Source organism: Anguilla anguilla, chromosome 9, assembly GCF_013347855.1.
Source record: "Anguilla anguilla isolate fAngAng1 chromosome 9, fAngAng1.pri, whole genome shotgun sequence".
NCBI lineage: Eukaryota > Metazoa > Chordata > Actinopteri > Anguilliformes > Anguillidae > Anguilla > Anguilla anguilla.
This window is the reverse complement of record NC_049209.1, coordinates 25,695,559-25,718,317: the sequence shown is the minus strand read 5'-3', so window position 1 is coordinate 25,718,317 and position 22,759 is coordinate 25,695,559. Positions and strand designations below refer to the sequence as shown.

Sequence of the window (22,759 nt, the reverse complement as noted above, 5' to 3'; positions counted from 1 at the left end):
GGCAGAGACGATGAAAATATAAAAAGGGAAAACTCACAGCACAGAGACTCAGGGAAACTGGTTGTTCTGATGTTAACACATTTCTTTTATTCAATTAATCCATTTATTTATTTTATTTTTTTAAAATCAATTATTCAAGAACGTGAAAGACTAACAGGACAAGCGGTGTGTTCTAACAATCTCCTCTCAGGCTGGACAAACGGTCCTGGTTGTGATTAAAGGGTCTAGTTAACAGGCCACCTCCAGGCTGTTATTCCCGTTCTCAGGGAGATCAAGAGCGAACGAACACAAACAGGAACTCAAACTGCGAGCACAAAGAACGGACAAATGAGCAAGCCTCTAACCTCCCATGTCCAATGCATTAACGCATTCACTTACTGCACAGAGCGCACATCTACAGGAGAGGATCATGGGAGAGGCCACCTGCCCTTTCACATATAGATCACACAACACACAGATGATATGAATGGATGTGCGTCCGACTGGATTAGGGTGTGTGTGAGTGTGTGTACACGTGTCTCTGTGTGCGTACACAGCCGATATGAAGCACAGATCTGCTTTAATTTCCAAGCTGCATTTGACATTCTTCCATCATAACTGTGCACACAGCGATTCCGTATTTCAATGGCATTATTGGTTAAATGAGGGTTAAGTGATATGTCGCGCGTGTGTGTGCGCACGTCAGTGTGTGCGTCAGTCCGCGCGTGCAGGAGTGGGCAGCTATAAAAACATGACATTATTCCGGCGCAGAGGTGTGCCTTTACTCCACCGGCTTATATAACAATAATCCCTTCTCTTCTCAGTGCTCAGCCCCGCGCTGACATTTCAAAGAGCGCACCATCTGCGCGCCGCCTCACACAAAGGTTGGGGAAATATCAGCCCGCCCACAAAAGGCGCGGCGGACCGGCCGCGCTCCCGCAGGTGAGGCGTTAGCGCGCCCGTCGCGGAGGGTCGTTCCCAATAAACCGGGAAATGTTTTCAGCGTGACTGTATTCGCTCGGACCTGCTCGAGCGCTTGCTCCCTTCCCCGCACCCCAACTCTCCGAAGGCCCCAGCAGCCGGGCCTGTGGCCCTAACTGCATGACATCAGAGTAGCCTAGCAGATGCTCTCACATGAAGGCCAACTGCCCCGCCTGCAAATCAAGCGCGTTCGCCAATCCGTTGGAACAGCTGGATTTTCACACGCGATGTAAAGCGCGGGGCGAACCCAGACCGCGTCGCTCGCGGCTGGAAATCTGAAACGTATCAAATGGACGACGCAGAACTCCCGACGGACGAGCGCTTTTACAAGCGGAAGAGGAACGCGCCGTTTCCCTGCTGGTCACAGGCTGTTTCTTGGCGCAGCTGTGATGCGTACTGGCGACTCTGGTCTCAGGTTAGACACAGCCAGCAGCCAGGAGGAACACAGGTCTGGGGAGGGTGCAGAGAACGGTTATCTGCAGAGACAGCTTTAAACTGCTTTATTTCTCCCTCCCATTTGGCGGGCCCTTGCTCCGTTTTGCCCAACAGCAGGGCGTCCCCCAAAAAATGGTGAGCTTGGGCCGAGCCGCCCGCGTGCTAGGGCAGGCCGCTGGCGGGGCGCTTCTCTTTTCGGCTGGGAGCGGACCGCGCGCTGAACGCGGCCCGATGGGGAAAGGCCTCCGCCCCGGCGCAGGCGTGACTGAATAAAGGGCTAAGTCTCTCCTAATGCGCCCCGGGATCGCTTTTCTACCCGATTTCCTCTGCGGATTTTCCCCACATGGGTGGGGAGTGGGGAGAGGGGAGTGAGGAGGGGAGGGAAATCAATTCAATTTCATGAGCTCATGCTGGCCTGAACCTAGAGCAGGCAGCTGGGAGAGCTCCCGTTACTCGAGCTGAGAGAGAGCCGGACCTGAGCACAGCAGAGCAGCATCAAAACCCACTGGAGCCCAGGCGCAAACTAGGCCCCAGGTCCACCACAGGCCACAAGCACTGACGGCACTGTAGCACACACACAGCATGAGGGGGAGGAACAGTCCAAGCTGTGGGTTTAAAAAGAAAATTCTACAAAAAAAAGAGGAGCGGTCGCATTTGCGTTTGATGTAACAAGGGGGCCCCTGCCTGGAGAGCCAATCCAGACCTTGGCGCGCGACATGTGACACGCACGTGCGAAAGCGAGAAGCTGTTCAGCATGGAGGCGCTAAAAACTCCTGCTGGGTTATTAGATGTGAGAAACAACCCAGCCCACGCTTCACGTACAAATGCATCACTTCAGTACAAATATAAATACACTACTCCTGCCCGCACACACGAGCATGCTCACACATGAACAAACAAGCTCACACACACACTCATACACAGACACAGACACACACACACACCATGTGTCCTTATGGACCACCAAAGTACAAAGGGAGCCTGGCGCTGAAGGTTCAGTGAGGATCTAGCCGAAGCCTCACCGAAGCACAATCAATAAGGAGCTGACAGGATCATTTTGTCTGAACAGAGCGCCGATGGCTCTGGTGACTGACAGAGCGAAACCTCTGCCTCCGGTGGACATCAGCAGCACGCCTGGCCTTCTGTTCCTCCGTTTAATTACAGAGGACAGCTCTAATTTTAGTGCTCCTCCAGAGCGAGCGTCTCCGACCGGCGGCGGGGAAGCCGGGAGAGGCAGGCCGGCGCCTCGGCACTAATCCCGAGGAATTCCAGCGCGGGGCAGCGCTCGCTTCCGCAGCTCCGCGCCGCCGGGAGGTCCGTTACCAGGTTACTCATCACGCAACGCGCCGCACGTTTCCGCCCGCCCGCCGGCCCGCCCTCATCAGGCCCCGGGTTCACGCGCTCCCAGTGGGCTCCGCGGCGAACGAGCACAGCGGCCTAGGTCACGCGCCCGCTAAATCCTCCTAAAAGCAGCGGTGGAGAGCTGAGGGAGGCCTGCTGTAGTTCCGTCAGCAGGGACGCGATTCACTCCTCTTACGAAGCGCACACCAGCCGAGGTCAGCCACCCCCCCGCCTTTCACGCCTACGGCCCGACCGACGCCAAGCGATTGGGCCCCGAGCCGTGAAAGGCCAGGGCTCGCTGAAATAAAGAAGCATGAACCTTGAATATGAAGGGTGTGAAGAACACAATAAAAAGGTGCTTTTATGACTGCTTTGGGCACAGAGAGATTCATTTCACGTTCAAAACCGTACAGTAAGGGTCGCGGGCCCGGGACGGGGGTAACCTCAACCCCCGAGAGAGAAGCTCATGACCTCTCAACCGCTGTCTGTATTTCAGACGGGGTGTCACGGAGACAGCGTCACGGAGACTGCCCTGTGAATTATGGAAGGTTTGAGGCTGCTTTCACGATGAAGGCCTGTTGGGCCGTTAGTGTCGCTCTTAAAAAGCGGCTGCAGTGAGCTCAGCCTGTGGGATGCGGACACAGGAGAAAGCTTTTCTACAGCGGTGGAGGAGAGAGGAGGAAGGGGGGGAAATGCGGCTAATTATTTCCCTTCACAGCCACGGGGCCCTGGCTTTGATTCCTCCTCTACTGCGCGTCTGACAAGATCCAAAACCGCAGAATGAAAAAAGAATGAGAGAAGAAGCAGGTTGGACTGCAGCTCTTCTGCTCCTCAGTCCAGTGACAGGGGAGAGTTTTGGGGGGGAACCTTGGCTTGGCAGCCTTGGCCCCGCTGTCTCTCAGTAATCCGATGTGCTTGCGCTGTGTGGTGAAACCGATACCTCAAAATGGTGCTGCGTGGCTCACGCACCCTTCGCCAAGGTACCATGCGCCTCATGCACTTTCGTCTTGCATTACCTTTGAGTTGCTCCCGCCACACACAGGCTCCGTAATCCCATTACTGCAGACGGATTAGAGAGACAGATGAACCTGATGCAGTACAGAATCTACCTGCCCAATTAGGCTGCGGCATAGGAATATCAGAACCAATCAGAATGAGATTATGGATCTAAAGGATCTTACAGCACTCTCACGCATACCCGTGTTAACCGACCGTACCCGTGGTGAGAATGCAACTACTAGGGCCGGCGGGAAACCTGAGCCTGACGGGTTCGCCTGTCTGCCCCATCCTAAGGAGACGCGTACACGAATAAACTCTTCAAGTAAGTGCTGTCTGAGCAGGGATTAGACGCATGTGCTACAGCAAGGGCCAGGTTACGTCCATGAGCCCTGCAGTAGCCCTAAATCAACTGGAGAAGACGACACAGCTGCTCAAACAATCTCACGGTTCCACCAACCCTCGCCTTCAACATTCATTTCCAAAAAACCGATGCCTTTCTGCCACTTTTCAGGAAAAAAAAAAATTCAATTTCATGGTAATGCGAGTATTTAAAATATCCCTTGGATTATGAATGATTAATCTGATGAACAATGATTAAAAGTGATGAACCGTTGAACTATGGTTCCAGGAATATAGAGCTAGTGTAATGTAATGTAACCTAGCAGTATTCCAATGCTCAGATAGAGGAGAATGCACAAAAATCTCCTTTATTGCAGGGGTGTTCAATCCTAGCTGAGGATAGCTGGTGTGGACGCAGACTTTGGTTCTAGTCTGGGACTAAATCACCCCAAACTAAGCATAGTCCTCTCTCAAGTTCTTGATTAGTTCAATTGGGCGTTTTGGTTATGAGGTTAAAAGCCTGCCCCCACCCCAGCCCTTCTCAGGGTTGGACACTCCCGTTCTACTGTCCGTGAATTTGTAAAGTAAAATCACCCCTTAGGCAAATCAACTGCATCAATTAGCTGGTAAGGATCAGGAATAACGTGATTTGGAGGCAGAGAGTTGCATGTTGGGCGCTGGTGCTCAATATGGAAAGCTGGAAACTGACCCATGCACCTCCAGGCCAAGTTTTTAGGCAACATCAAACCAAGCAAATTTCTCATGCATGGATTTGTGCTCCAGCTATATAAGGACTAAGAAGGCGATGGCCCAGAAATTGAGTGGCAAGTATGAAAGGACAGTTCAGTGGCCTTCAAACACGTGGTCTCACAAGTGCTCAGAACCAGAGATGATAACAGACTCTATCTAAGAAAACTGCGCCCTCACCAGTAAACATTCCCATAGAGCTAATCTACTGGGCCAGAGGCCAAGGGCACAATGAGCAGCAGATTACCCAGTTATCCTGTTCCAGGGCGGCAGGTGCGGCAGGTGGTGGATAATCCCATCGCCAATAACTTTTCATTAAGATGCATCTGCTCTCCTTGACTCTCCCTGGTCCAAGAAGGTAAGCCGGTGGCTGCAGCTCTCCTAACGACCAACTAATGTAGAGTACTCGTAGACCCAACAGTCTAGAGCAAGACTAAACATTGATAATGGCCTAATAAATGTCTGGTAGACTGCAGACTTAAAAGGGTGTGTATGTGTGTGTGTGTGCGTGTGCGTGTGTGTGTGTGGGTGTGTGTGCGTCCTTGCATACATGAGTGAGAATATAACTTGCAGCGGACACACCCACAGAGAATATGGGGACTTCTGCCGCATTTAAAAATTAACCTCACAGGATGGAAAGTAAACCTAGCATGGCTCTTGTCAGATTCCGTCTCAACCATCCTTGTAGTGCCACCCCTGAAATATCAAATCAAACAAATCAAATCGTCTACTTAACAGCACACTGTTGTTACACACCTTTTCCCGCCACATGATTCCCCCGGTACACCACTCCATGCGACCCGTTGTCATCGGCGACCTGGTGCATTGTGGGCCATGTTTGTTGCGGCCCCGGGAGGAAGAACAGAGGGGGGAACTTCCCAGCTCATCTCCTCCTGGGAGCCCCTCTGTGTCTGGGCACCAAACAGTGGAGCACTACAGCTGCTAAATCAGCTCTGATAAGAGTACATTTTACTCTGAGAGAGTACATTTGTCCCTTATTGGACATGCCCAATACAAGACTTAAGTAATTTAGAAAATAACTAAATATTTTACTGTATGTGGGGACGTTTTTACCTCAGCCAGAAACAAAAATTGCAGTCACAATTCCATTGCAGCAATGGCTATATAGTGTGACCTTCTGCACCGGTCTAACGAGCGCTTATGAGCCCCGCCCACCGAATGTGCGTGCTTACGAGTTTCCACACTATTTATCCACTTAGCACCTGCCCACACCCGGGGCGATTGACGCGACGCTCCAAACTTTTCTTCCGCATTCTCCTACTTGTTTAAACAGCTGGGCTTTAACGGGAGCCCCACAAGTCCCGCTGCCCCAAGGCTCGAGGCCCACAAACAAACACGGGACAGAGAAGATGGTTAAAGAGTAACGGGGGGGGGGGGGGGGGGGGGAGATAAGGGGGGGGGGAAACAAGGGCTATCCACCGGCAGACCGTTTCAAATCGACAGGATGAGGCTCTAAAACCACTATCCTCGGCTCCCTCGTTCTCCCTGTTGACTCAGTCTCGTGATGTGTACGACCGGAGTGGTTACGGGGAGCGAGCGACCTCAGGGGTGGGGCGAGGGAGCAAGCGACCTCAGGGGTGGGGCGAGGGAGCGAGCGACCTCAGGGGTGGGGAGAGGGAGTGAGCGAGCTCAGGGGCGGGGCGAGGGAGCTCGTCATAAATAAACCCATTTGTTCCAAACGGCGGTAGAAATCATCTGGGGCTGCGCTCCCCATGGACTACGACCCACAGAGACAAACGCCCGGGAGTCCATCTATGGGAAAACTGCAGCGGATTGATTTGGCTAAACTCTGCCTCTTCGGCTACGGCTGGTGTTTTCTACTGTGTTTGTGCCACGTTCCACATGAAACATTAAAATAAAAAAGTGACTTGCATTCACCAGATAAACAAAAAGAAAAAGCTGGGTCCTCCAGTGCATTTCATTTGATCCTACACAGAGGGAAGAGTCTTATGCACTTCCATTCGGGACTGAGAGAAAGGTCTTTTATCTTCCAGAGCAAGGCGCTGTTCATCTATATGGCAGGAATACATAAGATCATTCTCAGTAAATGGCCGTGGTGTAAGGGGATCTATTAAAACATACACACAAATATGTGTAAAATAATAACCGTAATCAGAGGCGGTGTGGGTACGGAACAGTGTGGCCCAGGACCCCTGGAGGGTGTGAAGCTAATGATTTTATCTCCCGCTGAGCCTTCCCCCTCCATCTGCTGCATCACCCCGGGAGACCTGCCTCTGCATTACTCATTATCACCATCATCATCCTCACCATCCTCATCATCATCTCCTTCGACACAGCCACGCACTCGCACACGTCAGACGGCTTATCTGCCGTGACTCACCGGCCCCCACACAGAGCAGAAACTTTGAGACTTCCCACCCTCCTCTCTCCCTCTCTTTCTTCCTCTATCTCCCTCTCTCTTTCTCTCGCAAATTATGCCAACCACACTGGTTAAAATTAACTTTTCCTTTCCTGGTCTAACTTCTCAAACTACGATAGAGCAGAAAGCCGGCTCTGTCTCCCCCTCTCCTCAGAGACGGCTGAAAATAAACCCGCACTAGCGCTCACACCTTCAGAAACCCTAACGAATCTGGAGTCCTTCCTGCCCATCCCACTCCCTCGACTGGCCGTGAAGGGGGTGGGCACGCACCGCTTTTGCGTTTCCTCTCAACGATTCCATTTTAAACCGGCGTCACTGCCAGCCAGGGCCACTCCCGCTGCCTCAGTCTGATTGGTCAGGTTGAAAAGTAGAGGGTAATAAACGCGCGCGTGGGACGGCCGCCCTCGTTATCCGGGCTCATAAAGCCGTGCCGTATTCCGCACAGGAAACCCCCCCCCCCCCCCCCACGCATTCCCGTACGGGCTGCTCACCTGTACTGCAGCGTGCGCCTGCGCGAGAGGGGGGAGCAGCGGGGGGGAGGAGAAAGGGCGCGACGCACAGAGCAAGGAGCGCCAGCGTGAACTGAGGGCTGGCGTCCTCCAGGGTGCGACTCTAAATAACCTCCCCCTTCTAAATGGGCAATGAGAGACAATGCATTACAAAGAGCCTTACAGTACAGCACTTGGAGTGTACCTATTTCTGTACACAGAAACATGTGTGTGTGTGTGGATATAAAAAGGTCTTCTCAGTGGATTTTCTCGAGGCTAAGAAGACAAAACATATTGAAAGAAGCATTAAAATACAACAATTTTCATTGCAGGTGTGTACGAATGCAAGTGTATTAACTAAAAGATATGAAAATCTGAACAATTACATGAGTGACAAATTAAGTTCTCTGCCCACCATCCCATTTGGGGGTCCAGGCAATGCTAGGTGTTTTTTGAGGGTGACTTATACACAACGCAGCTCAGATGACAGATATTCAGCACAAACCCTGCCCATCTTCACTTGGCAACAGTTGGGACAGACCTGTCGCTATGTGGCCATGGTAACGGCGCAGGGGGACGGTGGGCTGTTTGTGCTTCGAGCAGAGAGAGAGAGAGAGGAAGAGAAAGAGAGAGAGAAGGAGAGGGAGGGAGAGCAGACAGACTGGGGCTTTAGTCGATCCCTCGGCAGACGGGTCTGTCTGCAGCCCGGTTTTTGCCTCCCGCGTGTCCGATTAGCTCGCACCTGACGCCGGCGGCCAGGCAGGAGACCGGCGCTCTTCACCGATTCACCGGCGCGTTACCGCCTTAGCGGCGAGTCCGGGAAAACAAAGCGGCTCGGCCGCCGCCGCTCCACCGCCATGCTATCCGTGTCACACGCTCTTATTCATCTCCTCATTCATTATTTTCACACAGAAGGGAGGGTGACGTCAAAGCGCCGCCCTCACGCTCAAAAAAAAGGGAAAAGGCTCCTCAGGCATGTCTCCCCGGTCAAAGCGTTCTTTAACGCCGCCCCTGTTGCTAGGAGAAAACGACTCGCTGTTGAGGGGCAGAGTTCAATGCCTTTTTTTTTTTTTTTTTGTACCGTGCGACGGAGCGGGCTTCCCGACGACAAAGGAAAACAAAAACACTGCCGCGCAGGCGGCAGGACGGGCTCTCGAAACTTTCACGCCGCGGAGACGGCCGCCTTTGGTCTGCCATCGTCCTCCATTGTTGCCATTCGAGCACCGACAAGGAAGCGGTCTTCCCTGAATGAGAGAGACGAGGCTACAAGCATGCAGCAGAGTATATCTATGCCTATACCACAACTTAGAGCTCAGAGCTGAAGAGGAGACTCAATACTGCCTGCTCGTAAGAGCACGCAGGGCGCACTAACCTCATTCGCACACTTTTACTTCTCACAGAGCAGGCTGACCGCTTTCGGGACTAGGGACAATCGGCCGGTCCTCCACAGCCCAGGGAGCATTAAAAATGTTCACGGCCTCGTGCGTGTGAATAGGTCTCCCATTAGCGTCACATCTGTACAGGCCGAGGCCGGGGGCGGGGGCGGGGGGCCTGTGCCCTGTTCTGTGGTGTGTGAAGGAAGCCAAGGCACCAAGGCACCTCAAGACCTGACGGAGGACAACAGATGAGGAAAGGACCGGAAGGAAGCCACCTCTCCGGCGCTTTCCGGGGGCTTAGCGCCAATGGCCGTGACATCGACGTGTTCCTGGGGGTGGGGGGGGGGGGGGGCGTCTTTATTGGAGGGCTTCCCCGACACCTGTTCCGCTCAGAAAGGGGTCCTTTCACGGAGGCAGGTGCCCCGCGAGACGGAGACGCCCCCCTCCCCTGCCCTCTGTCCCGCCAGCTGCTCCCCCATTCAGACCCACAGCAGATTCCTCGCATGCCTTGGTGTCAGCGGAGCTTTGGGGCCCTTTTCACAGCTGCTGTCACTCCCCACACAGCACCCGGTACCAGCCCAGAAACACTCCTAATTACACTATAAAAATCTATATTATTTCTATTATTAGTGCTACTTTTTAACTCGCACTAAGAGAATAACTATATACTGAATGAGATGAATGACATATTGCATTAATGTTCATTCAAAGTTCACAAAATAAGCAATACAAGTCCACCACACAAGCGCTCGCTGCACTGCAGTTTCCTTTGTTTTATTAGATTCTTTTCAGATAAACTGTTTCCTTCTTAGTTGTGTTCACATTTCATAACATTGCTATTAGCGAGCTAAAAAAGCATTCCCATAGTAAGAAAACGAAATATAAGCTATTATTGTGACCGATACATCACGTATAAACAGTCACATACCAAATGTGACAGCACAAGGGCTACTTCGGGAAACACGCACTCTTAAAACGTGTTAAAACAACTTGTGTTGTTTATAACTGACTGCCAAGCGCAGTCGGGGACAAAATTGCACAACATTAGCCATTTTGTGCAGGATTCTCTGATTCTCTATCGAATCACATCTACAGCAAGAGCAGACAAAGCTCATGAAACATTTTCCTCAATGTAAACTGCCAAATTTAGTAAAAGGCCTGACAGAGAGATGGACTACAGCATTCAAACATTTAAATGCCTGTTTACATCTCATTTTGTGCGAGCGTGTGTGCGTGTGCCCGTGTGTGTGCGTGCGTGTGTGTGTGTGTACATGAAATTCAAGCCTAACTAATCATTTTTTCCACTCGCGGACATTTCAGTGTTGACCTGCGGTCCTTGTTTCTTTACATTTAAGAGCAAGTCTGCATGCCCTGCTGGTGTCAGGTTTCCCCCTGCTTTTTCAGCCACTTAGCACATGGGCCTAACAACTCTAGGGTGGGACTGCTATTGTGTTGAAAGTTTAAACAGAGCAGTTTTGGAAATTAAATCACTTAAAAGAACACTTGCAAAAAGGCCTACATAAGGAAGGGCCACTGAGTCAATGTAATGCTATGGAGCACAGTAAGAAATTAAACGCTGGGAGAAATCGGTGGAACTTGACACACCTCGTAACAAGCATGCTGCACACAAAAAAACTGACTGTGTTCTTCCATTGCTTAGCCTTACCTATAGCAATCATGGGTTTGGCCATTAGGACAAAACTAGAGCTGTCACGATTAAAACAATCAACTAGTCAACCACAGCATATAACAAAACAACATTGTTATTGGTTCATGTTTTCTTTCCACTGAGTCTTTTGGTCAGACGATATCTTCTAAAGCTGAATTCAAATGTAAACAAACACTGATGCCCTTGCTCCATCATCATTTGTCACAGCATGAATTTTTAGGGACAGGTAATTACACAGATCAAACTTGCAGGCTTTGTGGAAATTTATGGGAAAGTGCAGTAACTGCTTAAAAAAGTTATGTGTTGAGCATTTAAATTGAAGCCGCCTCAAATTACCACCAAATGAACCAGTGAAGGTTATATTTCCTTATTGCAGTCTTCATTTACTTCACACTTTGCTGGCATGCAAAGAACGTAAAGTTATCACGGGCAGGACGTTCGTTTCAAGCAGCAAAGCTCAGAGTCCTCCGATTGGCTCAGCAGGATTGGGTAGAGACTGGAGATTGGTCGAGCGAGTCCGGGGAGAGTCAGCTCTCAGCTGTAAAGAGCCCATACGTTAACTGCCTTGAATTATTTGACACGCCGTTCATTTCTGCACACGCGGAGCCAAAGGCCCCTCTCGGGGGACGGAGCTCCCCCACCTGGCAGGCATCCAGCACGGGGGAAAGATCCTCGGCCATCGGGTCAGAGCACAGCACGCCGTCAGCAAGCACCGGTGCTCCGACACATACCTGAGATATTTACGTTTCACAGGCTCCACGGTCAGCTTGTTTAAGCCCTCCCCACGAGACGGACTAACTGGAGCTCTCACCGACCGTTTGTAAACAACCAGCTTTCTGCTCGAAGACATTCTCTCGACTTGATGGTACAACAGATGATAAGGATTGTTTACCAAAGGACAGGCGTGCTGCAAATGACTTGCCTAAGCCCACCCCTGCAATTTTAAGGACTTCCCGTTTTGGGAAAAACTTATGGAAATTATTATAACTTTTACAAATCACCAGTAGTTATGAGCCATTTGAGGATTGTTTTTTTTTATTGCATGTTTAACAACGGCAATTGTAAGAATAATGGAAAAGACAGATGTGCATTTCTTTAGGGGGGAAAAAAATTCTGCTGATTCTGAACATTTCAGAAAGCGACACAAAGGACCTTAACAATAACAGAATGGGCCTGCTGTGCAGAATGTGGAATGACTCCTCGGAGTGTTCCCAGCATTCCAGGCTGGACTGCAGATGTATGGAAGTCATGGAACACTCACTCTCTCTCTCTCTCTCTCTCTCTCTCTCGCTCTCTCTCTCGCGCCGTCTCTCACCATGTCATCCCCACAGCTGGAGCTCTGCAGCAACTCCAGCCCCCTCCATGACATCATCCTGAGGGGGATCTGGGTGACATCATCAGACTACTCTCAAGGGCAGAAGCACTAATACATTTCTTCATTCCAAAAAGCTTTCAGATGGTCAAAAACTCAATTTCTTACACAGGAAATTAAGCAAATCTAATCAAATCTAATTTCAGAATGCACTCAAAGCACTGCCATTTGCTGAAATTAATATTTACAGAGCAAACTCTCAGGTTACAGCACCACTTTATGTTACAGGGGAATATGTGGACCCTTAGGTTGACTAGGGTAAGGCAGCTGAATAAAGACAACGTCTTCCTTGACCATCTGTGTATTTGCCAATCCACGCCCACACACACTCACACAAAGCACCTCTGATCTGTTGAGCACATGGTTCTTATGGCTAAAAAGTGCCAGTCACAACACAACAGACCATGAGCATGATCGCTACAAAGGAAACATTTCTTTGCCCAGCTGAAGGGCGAATGACTCTCAAGTGAAACCAAAGAGCTTGTACTTGTTTGCATTAATGAGCGTGCATTCATGGAGGCGCGAGCCAACACTTTAGCGTCTTTGTTTTGATAAGGTTTTCTATGCGTGCACGCCTTTCTCGCTCTGTATGACTCTCGGTCATGTTGACACAAGGCCTCTGAACATAAACTCTGGACACGGTCTTCAAGGGCAGCGTAGCGGGTAAAGTGTTTGCAGAGCCATATTTCTGCGACCGGGGTCCTTGATCTCCCAGTTCTGTTTGGCGTGAAGGACAGCCGAGTTCAAACCCTCAACACGTGAGTGTTTACTGCCTCGGCCTGCCTCAAAGTCCCAACCAGCCCTTTCAGGAAACAGGGAAGCCAAGTCCTAAAGTGGAATTGTGCAAGCGCATTTAAATTCTTCTCGCTTTACAAGGAAAGAGAAGCATTAAAAATCATAAACAGCCATACCAGTAAACAATCAGGTATCGGTACCCAGTATATTGGAGGTTAGACTGCGTTGTTACTCTTGCCAACTGTGGTAAAATGTTTGGCAGGTTGTGTTCTCATCAAAACTAGCTAGGGGTCATGCCTCAGCTTCATGCATGCGAAAAGAAAACATTGAGTTGAGTTGAATTGAGTTTGGATCTAGTGTGGACCAAAACTTTGGTTATGTTTGCAGTGTGACTCCACTTCCATTCTGCATTATTGCTTTTCTTTTCTGAACAAGCTTTTAGATGTGCGTGCATTACTTTTTGTTAAGGTTCACGCATGCAGCCAGTCATCTCTCCTTGTCTTTGTGTACCTCTCCTTTCTGAGGATCAAGCCGCTGTTGTCTGCAATTCTAAAGCCATGCCTCAGTCTACCACGTTAAGACAGGCCACAGAGGTTCAATGCGCCCCACAGTCTACTGCCCTGGTGGGGGTGGGCCAAAAAGCCAATCTGTATCACCCACAGGTGCTAAGTAATTCACTCTAAACCTCTCATTCATAAATGCCTCCAAACAGAAGCGACCATTCATCCACACCCTAAACTGAATCCGTTTCAGACACCTGTGTGAAAGACCTTCCTGCGCCTCTGTGGAGTCAGCTCTGGGACACCTGCGGGAGAACATAGTCTGCCAGGCTATGGCACCGTTCACAGCGTTCAGAGAGGGCATGAATTAAAGCGCTCTGACACGCGGGCCATTCACTGGGTTTGTGGCACCGGGCCTGAGGGGCACGCGGTCTCTGAGAGAGCCAGCCGCCCGACTGCACTTGGCACGCGTGACATGGAGCGGGGTCACCGGGGCTCCCAGTCCCATTTATCTGCTAACTGTCTCACAGAGAGGAAACAGGCTCCATCCTGTGCTCCTCAATAAATCACACACACACACAAACAAGGACCACGGACCATTCACTGAGTCTTTAATGAAGGAGCTTGTCCCCTTTCCCCTTGCAGGTGGAAGTCAAACAGAGCTTCCTCTCTCTGCTATCTCAGCCATCATCAATAAGGGCCTTTCTCCATTGAGGGCTCTCCTTCCGTTGCCATGAGCTCATTATGCAGTTGCTATGAGCCATCGGTTCCAGACAGGGAGTTTGGGGTGGCGATGGTGGTTTGGGAGAGTAGGGCATTGGGGATGGGGGGTGTTGATAGAGACGGGGCAGGTGGGGTGGATGCTGGTGTTCCTTCAGAAACAAAGGGGGCTTTGCTCCTGGGGGGGGGGGGGGGGGAGGGGGGGATGAGGACCAACAGTGTCGCTATGTACCAAAATCAAGACATTCTCACATCAAAGGACAAGGAGATCTTTGCACTGACTGTGACCAAAGAAGCTAAACTGGCTCAGACATGGCACAACATCCTGGAGCACTGAACACCGTGCAAGGATCACAAAAAGCACTTTGAGGTGTGTCAAAATACAGACGCGCACTTAAAGCCCTCTTTTCTTTCTTAGTAAAGCACATTGTTCATGGACTGCAAGACCTTCAAGCAAACACGTCATGTTGATCTCTTTTCCCGTTTCTAGCATTTTCTCAATGCATTTTTAAACCGACTTGAACGGTTGTGATATAGCTTAGATCGGCATAGGGTTTTTTTGGCTAATTTGTCATGCCCTTTGGGCTCTCAGTTCAATGTTTGAAAACTAGAAATGAGATGTTTAACATTGCAGCAGCGTTTATTTATTTTATCTGAATGAGCTTGTAAACCTGGCATCCAGGGCAAAAACAGAGTTTGAGGTTTGTTTCACGGTGGGGATATAAAGCCATGCTTTATATATGAGGTTCTGAATGTTCTGATGCCTGCAACTAACCTCAGTCAGTAAAGCATGCCATTAGCCTTCTAACAGCACAAGGACAAGATGCTCTAACGGCACTCTGTGAGCTCCTTAGAAAAGTGCTCTAGTGAGGTGTATGTCTAAGGAACACTGCTGCATGTCTATATGGATGTCTGTATTCTGCATGTCTATATTCATTCACATTACAGGCGTATTGCCAAACACAAAATGGGAGTGCAGAACTGGTATTGCCTGGTATAGAAGTGAGTCATTTCTCCTGCAGTTAAAAATTTGATAGATGCCCTATGATTCATGCCCCCACTTTAATTCAGGGTCTTTCCTTGTTGTGTAACAGCGCAGGCATGGGTGCGTCTATTTGCAAGCCAAGACTCATTGCTGCCTGTTTAAATTACGTACACGATTTGATAAGTATTCAAGGTGCTATCTGACAGTCAGGTTTGCTTCTTAAGTACTATCCACTGAACAGACCGTATCAGCCTAAGACAATTACACAGGAAATGTGTAAGACAAATAAGAAAAAAAGGAGGGGGAGTGGGGACAGCTTCATTCAACCTGGGTGAAACAGAATACTTTCCATTGACTGTCTGGCAGCTACATCGGATTTTGCTCTGATCTATTGATCCCAGACTACAGCCACGGGCACAGACTGCTCAACAGACACAGGCACCTACGTGACTACCGTGGGCTTAGGGGGTTTGGTTAGGCTCCTGATAACACCCCTATGAGTGGGTAGCCCGGGTGCAAAAAAACTTCTGCATGTTGGGTAACAGAGCTTGACTAAAACCCAGACTTACACACAACAGCTGCACATACGCACCATGTGAGAGAGAAAGAACCAAATTCACTATATTGGTGCCACACATACACACAACTTCAGCCTCAATTCGCTGCAGATTTAATTGCTAGCAAAGTACCAAAGTATCTCACTGAAAAGTGAACTCAAATAAAGGTGGTTGGATTCCACTGAAGAATCAGTCAGATGGATAAATCAGATGGTGGCACTCCTGGGAGTGCTTGTCACATCTTCCCTCAAGACTCCTCTGAAGTGAAGTCATCTGACTGAATTTATGTTGTGCCGCGAACGCCATCCCAAAAAGACCCGAGCGTCTTTGGGTGTTATTACAGTGACCCCAATGCACTCTGTACCTTTAACTGAGACTCCCAAGGTTATCCGGGTGACAGGGGAACGCTGACATTAACCCACTTTCAGGAGAATGAAAACAACCAGACAGGCAGACCAGTGATCCACTAACAAACACTGCTTTCAAAATGGCGCAACTAGAAATGACCGCACACCAACAGAACCAAGAGATAAAACACAAACAAAAGGTATTTGTCATTATTTGGCAGGGGGAGCAAAGCAAAGGCTATATGGGGGCCTATTTAGAGAATAATAAAAATGCTACAAATAAAGGAAGCTGAAGGGTACATCAATGATTGATGCAGGCTTACAACTTGCATCTTTACAGCTTCTTCGGAAGCAGATGCAGAACGAGGGGATCCCACGGAACTTCTCGTCCCCAGTGCATGCAACCTCCTCTGGCCCGTTTCACAGCAGGGACAACTCACCACACACCTGTCAGCCTTATCTAACCATTACAGCCCGCTAACATCGGTTACCACTGTGCAGCTGTCTATGCCCATAATATTTAAATCTCAGTAGAATCAGATAAGATTGTGTCAATTCATAAAATCCATCATGGAAACAATTCAAAGCCAACTGCCTTTGACATAGCCTGTATATAACAGATATTGACTTGAAAAAAATAAGGAACTAAAACGGTCAAAACCGCCATGTGAAAAACAGAATGAAAATATGTTATCGAAGGCATATTCATTTTGAACTTAGGTGTGGTGTCATGAAAAAGTGTGTGTGTGAGGAAGTGTGTGATGTTGTGTATTTAGCTTACTATATCATTTCTGAACAACAGACCGACCACGCAATAACATGGTGCAGCCATTTTTTTCTAACCCCCCCAATATGTAGCAGGGTCACCACCACCCATGCCCTACGTTTCCCAAAAGCCTGCACTTCAAGGCAAAATTACAGATGGGCAGAAAAAAGATGACAGGGCCCTCCTTTGCCCGAGTGCGGACATGTCTGCCTCTCCACCCTCAGGTCCTCCGAGAACGTTTCCTCCACATGCATGTCATCCCTGACCCTGGCGCAGGATAATGTTTTACACGTGTCATTCACATTCCTGAACTCCCCTGGCAAGCCAGAAACAACAACCACCCAAACATTCCTCGCTCACTCCCTCAGAAAACAAACTTTTACACATTATAAAAGTTCAGATGCATGGGTAAGGTGTACAGCGATTGTGTCAACCATACTTCCATGCATATTGCCAGTGTATTGTTGAATACTGCTGTTCGTTTTTTTCTTTTTTGACAATGTGCATTGTAGTTATATCTTTAAAGATCTGAAGAGATATGTCTGTACACAAAAGATTTCTTTTCTTGCCATATCTTACTATAGATCAAAAAATGCCTGCACATTTCTCAAAGTTATAAAATAGCTTCTCATTCCTTACTCAGATTTAGGTTAATAATAAATGCATTCGTAGTAGCGCAAACTACTTGACCTGCTGCACTGTCTAGCCGCAGAAACACCCGAAAAACGTTTTAAACTGCTATTGATCCTCAGCACGAAATGTAGCCTAAATAAATTACTTTGCCACTGATCATCGGTCTTGTTTATTTTCGGCCCGGTGAACATTGGCTGATGCATTATTGGTCAATACAAAATGTCTGGAAGGAAAGAACTAGCCGCCCTTCTTTCACAAGCACTCTGAAAAATGTGCCCAACAAACATTGATGAAACAACGTTAATTGTTTGTTTGTGTGTGAAATAAAATTTAAATTTACATTCTAATAAAATACTGTGTTTGTAATGGAAGTTTTGATGTGGCTTGTCAGTAAATGTGATGTTATCCTTCAGCAATCGCCATCTAACCTTAACCTCTTAGCGCATTGCCCCTAGTGGTGGGCACGCCCGCGTGCCTAGATTACTAAAGTCAAACATTCGGTGCTACTGCAACCAACGTGTGAGATGAAAACAGAAACGCGTTGTTTCAGTTTCATTAGTAGACGATACATGACAACTATGCCGAAAACGGAGTTTCGCAGCCCCACCATTGTCGCTCCGGTTGTTCATTTAACACGCACCCCCTCCCTGCAGTCTCATCTAAAAAACACCCCCCACCCTTGACATAATGGACAATATTGTCTATCCTGGCATTAATAAAAATATTCTTTCACCACTAAAAAATCGTATTCCGTCATAGCAGCAAGATAAACCCGACAATAGCACTAAGATATGCCTATACAGCAGTGAAAACGCTGCTCACTGAATAACGAAATAAACGAGAAAAAGTTTTTTAAAATGATACCATGTCATTCTACAGTCAATATCTGGGACTAAATATTGAATAAATATAAAACCTTACTGTTGGTTTTACGTGTAGAGATGTCCCTTTTGAGACTGCGTGGTCATATATTGTCTTGGACAATCCGTTTGGGAAATATAGGCGCATCTGTGACGCCTGGGTATCTTCCAAAATAGCTGTGCGTAACACCACACCTGTTGTTTACGGCGTCGTCGTCCTTTTTAGTACAGTCTGACTTGATTTACAATTCATTTATTCGGTAGGCGAGAGTATAAGCTTTCTAACGATGTATAACATGTCTAATTCTGCTTTTGGAATAGCGTTTTATAGGTCAGCGTAACAGAAAATATTATTAGCATAGCATTCACTTACGCAATCACTCTGTTAGCAGACAAATACGATGCACCTAACGAAACGTGTTCAAGGATATTTCGTAATTTCTTGGAAAATACTATTATTATTGAGGACTTCTGAACATAGCTAAACCATATGTTTGCTGATAGACCTAGCTGACATCGTTTTCTGGAGCAAAACAGAAGCGAATAGAACAATATCATTGATACCGTCTCTGTCTCTATCTACTGAACATAGAGGAGATTTCATCATTGCTATGTAAGTATTACCGTTCAAAATATTTCGGTTATATACGTTATTTTTGAAATTGAGTATCTTTAAATAGGTTAGTGGTGTTATATAATGTAAATATTTTACACTGTAATGTAAGCGTTAGACGGAAGTGTAATAGTTTTTGTGAAGCATGCAACAGTGATGACGTCATAGCTGGAACATTGCCAAAACGTGGTGGACGGGTGAAAATTGTTTTCATGTTGTCTCATCCCCATACAAGAAAACATACGAGAGTACAGAGTATAGAAATACACACGAGTTAATTATTACACATTTAGGTACTGTACCGCATTGTGTGACAATGTTTTTGCATTATTTTTTAATCTGATAGCAATGTTTCATCTTAAACCCTCATAAGGGGCTCATTTATATGCTTTATAATGGACAAAAAGCATTTTATTCAATTTTGGAGAGATTTTGGATATGTTTCTGGACACCTAGCTATTTTAGACCACTGTACTGACTGAAAGCTTGTAATTCCCATTTGAAAATTATGCAACAGTGATTTTCTTGAGTCAAAACAGTTGATTTGTAGTGAAATACATGGATATGTTATGATTTACAGCAATGCATAATTTAGACATTTTGGATAGATTTGGAGATGCTGGGTACACTGCTTAGTTTTTGCTTCATACATCTATAGTAGTTCTACATATCCACCCTTAGATTTTATGAACTTGTGGTCAAGACGTTTTTGACCTAGCACATGTATAGTTTAACCTCCTGCATATATTCAATCTCGCAGTATTTCATTGCAAACTTAAAAAGTGCAAATTTATTTTGGATTTTTTGTCAAAACAATTGCATTTGTGGCACTTTATTTCTTCCAAAATTATGAATATAAACTAATCTGTGTTAGTATTGTAAATTGTACAAATGTCTTGCTTCATTTAAGCCATTTTTCAAGTCTCTGTGGTGTTCACGTCTGGAGTTATAAAGCTTTAAATAGGGTACCCCCTAAATGGGCAAGGATTGGCAAAATTTGGCTTGTTCCTTAAGAGGTTAAATGCTCCAATAAAAAAGTCAAAGGGTTTTTCCTATCCCTGCTACAAATGCATTGAATACGGACGTTGGCTCTAAAAAAAAAAGGTGACATCACAGGTGCTTGTAACAAAGGTAACTAGCTAAAGATAAAGGTAGGCTATGATTACAAGAGTCTACAGCTCTTTATATTCATAGTATATATCGTGAGAGAAACGTAATATGCTTGATACTAAATAAATACCCTAACAACCGAGCAAACAGGAAAAGACAGCGACTTAGCTAGCTTGATACATATTTGCCTAGCATTATGGGATATCGGTTTCCGTTGATGTCCACATTGGTACAGATATTTGATCCAATAATTTAGCAACTAAAAAACATCGTTAAATAGACTAGGCCTACATATAACACCGTGCGTTTATTTGGGAAGCCAATTAGTAGAACTCGGTTAAAACAACGCAATGCACTGGTCACATTTGTCACTGGTTCCCTAGACAAATTGTTTCCTTACATTCAGCCATAGCTAACACGAATGGCTAACTAGCTACCTTGCTAGGCAGCATTGTTCTGGAAACGCCGGACATAACCATTAAATAGCACTAGTATAACGTTAAAATAATGCCGTACCATAATAAGTAGACTAATCTGGCTGTAATTTATTGTTCATATGCAGTGAATGTAGCCATTTTCCTAAGTTGTTAGGATACTTGGAGATTCGCCAGGTTTACCCCTGATTATTTCCACAAAATTTGAAAGATGCAGAGAGCTGATGTCTGCCCTGCACCAGGAGACCCCAGCTACCGCCGATGAGGAGATCCTGAACAAGACATTTCCTAATCTGACTACCTTTTCATTCAGATAACGTACGATTAATTAGCTAGCTAGGTGCAGGTGGAGATTGACCAAAAGAAACGGCGATCGTTAGCTTAGGTTAAAAACTGAACCTCGTCAAGTCTACGTCTTACCTAATTTATTGCATCTAGCACCGATTTCGGTCGTTATAACATACAGACACAATGTTGTACAACGTCGTTCCATTGACATTCAACAAAGTTTACCATTTTGTTCAGGGTGCGTTCCAGAAAAATAATATGTTGAAAAGACCTTTCCTCTCATGACTTGCTCCATCTACCATACACTGAACACAATTAATTTTAGTTAATGGATAAGCAACAATTTAGCTTGTGGCTTACCTCAGGAATTCCTGTAGACAGGTGTCACAAAATCTGTGTCCACAGGTAGAAACCTGTACAGGTTCTCGCATTGTCTTACTACATAGAGGACATTGGAACCGTCTCTTTGGTTTTTCCAGGAACTTGTAGTCGAACCCCGGCATTCCTGCTGGAAATCTGGCTACAAATGTTTATGTAGCTGTCTGCAAAGAAACGTTCTTTTTCCTCTGCTTGCAACTTCACGGATTTCTAGCAACAGTAACAACCTCGCTAGCTGGCTATGTATTATAACGTTAGCTACATTTATCCGTCAATCGGAGCCTTAAATTTCAAGCCCATATGCCAGCTGTAGTTAGATGGTTACAGCTACAACGCGACTTCAGTTAGTTTGTCTCCTCTAACCAGGGTTGGCTCAATCTATGCAAAGAACAGTTTAACCGGACGCCTGTCAATCTGCCAAAAACGGGCTGTTCCGAAGACACACTGGTGATGTCTGCTCAAGGAAGGGCAGTCGATAGTTCTTGAGACGAGGATTAATTGTAGTTAGGGCCATGTACACAAAGCACCGCCCCTCCTCCTGTAGAGATCGCGCTGACTTACTGGCTGAAGGCAATGTTTTGTTCCATCAGTTAGAGGTGGCTGCATCGAAGCCCCGCCCACTTATAAAGGAGGAGCCGAATATTTAAATCCCTCCTGTTTTTTTTTTTTGTTTTTTTTTTATAGGAACGCGTTGAGCAGCGCCATGTGCAGTTTGTTGCTACAGTGCATTGTCATCCCCACCAAATACTCGGTTTTAAAATAAACCGTCATTTTGTAGCCTATTGATAGAATTAAGGAACGTGTTATTTTCCCCCTCACAAATTCGTATTTTAAAAGCAGGCATAGTTGGGATATACTTTATTGCCCACGCACATGCACACGTACAAACAGCTCTAAACTCGGTTTTTGAAAGCTACATTATATGTATGTATAGACTACATATACCTACATTTATCTTGGGTCAGATAAATCAGTGCAGCACATGCGCTGCCCAGGGGCAATGCTCTTAATGTTATCAGAAGCTGATAGTGCGGATGCTAATGATTCGACCTAAACATCTACAGCATATAGCAAAGATGGATCAGCGCAAATTCAGCCAGACAAATGCCCGGAATGAACAGACAGTCACAGTTTGAGAAAAGGTCTCCCTCTAGTGGTAATACAAAAAAAACCGAACGATTTCATATGATAATTCAGAAAAACAATACACAATGTACGTTCATAATGAATCGTCACTCGGATTTTATAAATGCGCAGGAAATATAGTATTGCAGCATTTTTTTTTAATTACGGAAAGGACATTATATCGCATATTGACAATTACTTCGCATATATCATGCTCTGTGCTGATAATTCAATGAGCAGGTGCTCTATGAGAGGCCAAGTCTGCCATATTCACAAAATCATCTCCATCTCATCATTCATTGTGATTTTACATGCATCCTTCCTCAGTTATTTTATTCAGATTTGTAAATGTGAACCTGTTCTGGAGATTTCCTCTCCCTCTCTCCTTCTTCATGAATGCCAAGATCCATGCTGGGAGAAACCTTGATTTTATGAAAACACAACATAAAATGGACTCACAAGTCAAGGGGTGTAACTGACACACAATAAAGACTAGTGACAGAATATGTGTAGGATGGTGTAGGATATAATTTTGGTTTTGGTAGACACACAACCACCCTCGGTAACAGTGAAATGTGGCA

The 22,759-nt window shown here is 46.8% G+C and overlaps 1 protein-coding gene across 1 annotated transcript in view; it reads right to left on the bottom strand.

Moving 5' to 3' along the window:
* The window catches only part of LOC118236618 (TNF receptor-associated factor 4-like), a 36,170-nt gene extending 14,992 nt beyond the window's left edge, over positions 1-21,178 (bottom strand). The window contains exon 1 of the mRNA XM_035435127.1: positions 21,036-21,178. Coding sequence (XP_035291018.1) covers positions 21,036-21,178 — 143 coding nt within the window. The remainder of the gene's footprint in view (positions 1-21,035) is intronic.
* Between the last annotated feature and the right edge of the window lie 1,581 nt (positions 21,179-22,759).